The 1,344-nt window shown below is 55.5% G+C and overlaps 1 protein-coding gene across 1 annotated transcript in view; it reads right to left on the bottom strand.

Annotated features, from left to right (window-relative positions):
• The window catches only part of CBLN2 (cerebellin 2 precursor), a gene marked incomplete at its 5' end in the record, with an annotated part of 4,411 nt that extends 3,069 nt beyond the window's left edge, over positions 1-1,342 (bottom strand). The window contains one exon of the mRNA XM_019614321.1: positions 1,157-1,342. Coding sequence (XP_019469866.1) covers positions 1,157-1,342 — 186 coding nt within the window. The remainder of the gene's footprint in view (positions 1-1,156) is intronic.
• Between the last annotated feature and the right edge of the window lie 2 nt (positions 1,343-1,344).

Here is a 1,344-nt window from a genome sequence, read left to right as displayed (position 1 = left end):
AATAAATAAATAAATAACAAAAAAAAAAACCAAAACACCATGATCCCGTGGCGGATGCTCCCGTGGGGTGAGCCCGTGGCGGCAGCTCAGCCACACTCCGCTCCCGCCTGGCCCCACCGCCGTCACTGTTTCCTGCACGGCTGCACTCAGCTTTGAGGGAGAAAAATATAAAGGAAATATAAAGGAAAAATAATAATAATTAAAAAGAAAAAAAATAGCCCCGCACAGCCCCGTGAAGGGCCAAATCCTATTGTTTCCAAGCAGCAGAAGGGGGGACATCAATCCATTATTGTGAGAACAAAACCCCAGCTGAGCACTGCGGGGTGAAGTATCTACAATGTGCTACATACACAGAGAAAGCTTTTTTTTTTCCATCTCTGCCGATCCGACTTTAGGAAATTTTGCACACAAGAAATAGCGTTGTGAACTCATCAAGGAGAAACAGGTGCACAGGTGAAAGACAAGCGGACAGAAAGGTTAAAAAAATAGGGAAAACAGTGCGTGTGTGCATTTTGGATGACTCCACAATACTGCTTCAGAAGTCAGGAGAAATAATAATAAATTAAAAAAAAAAAAGTTAAAAAAATCAGAAAAATGTAACTGAATTTAATAGCAAAATCCAAACGGAACGGCGGGGCAGGGCAGGGCAGGAGGGCAGCTCGGGATGTTGCATGAAGAATCTGGTGTGTGCCGTACGGGGCAGCCCCGCTCCCCGCCCGCAGGGACACGGCTCGGTAGCGCGGGGAACCCCTTCAGCCCGCCCTCCTCCCGGAGGTACCGTAACGCTGCCATACGCGCTCGGAAACGGCAGATGCGACGACTCCCCGCCAGTAAATCTCCGTCCTCCCTCCACCCTGCAGATGGCCACCTCCCGCGAAGGAACGCGCTCCCGTCCCGCCTGCCCGGGGACGATCCTCGGGGGTGTCGAGGCACCAGGTGGCACATTAGAGTACTCCGTCAGCCATGGGACCGCCACCAACCCAGAAAGCCCCGCAGCCGCCCCAAAGGACGTCCCGAACTCTTTCCGGGAAGTTGAGCCGTGGGGTGGTTATTAGCGGATAGCGGGGAGGGAGCGAAAGGGACGATGTAAGGCGTAAGCGCGGGGCGAGGGGATGCCGGCGCGGGGGCAGCACGGACGAAGCAGGCGGCGGCTGACCTGGTCGAAGTAGATGGTCATGGTGCGGTTGCTCATCTCGGAGGGCTCGTGGTTGGTGCTGCGGGTGGCCGAGAAGGCCACCTTGGCGCTGCCCGAGCGCACGGAGATCCCCAGGGAGGAGGTGATGGCGCCATCGGCCGAAGGGCTGGAGTCGCACACCACCAGGCACTTCCCCTCCAGGACGATGG

The sequence above is a fragment of the Meleagris gallopavo genome, chromosome 3 (assembly GCF_000146605.3).
Source record: "Meleagris gallopavo isolate NT-WF06-2002-E0010 breed Aviagen turkey brand Nicholas breeding stock chromosome 3, Turkey_5.1, whole genome shotgun sequence".
NCBI classification, from domain to species: domain Eukaryota; kingdom Metazoa; phylum Chordata; class Aves; order Galliformes; family Phasianidae; genus Meleagris; species Meleagris gallopavo.
Note: the sequence above shows the minus strand (reverse complement) of the source record. Positions and strands in the feature narration are given on the sequence as shown.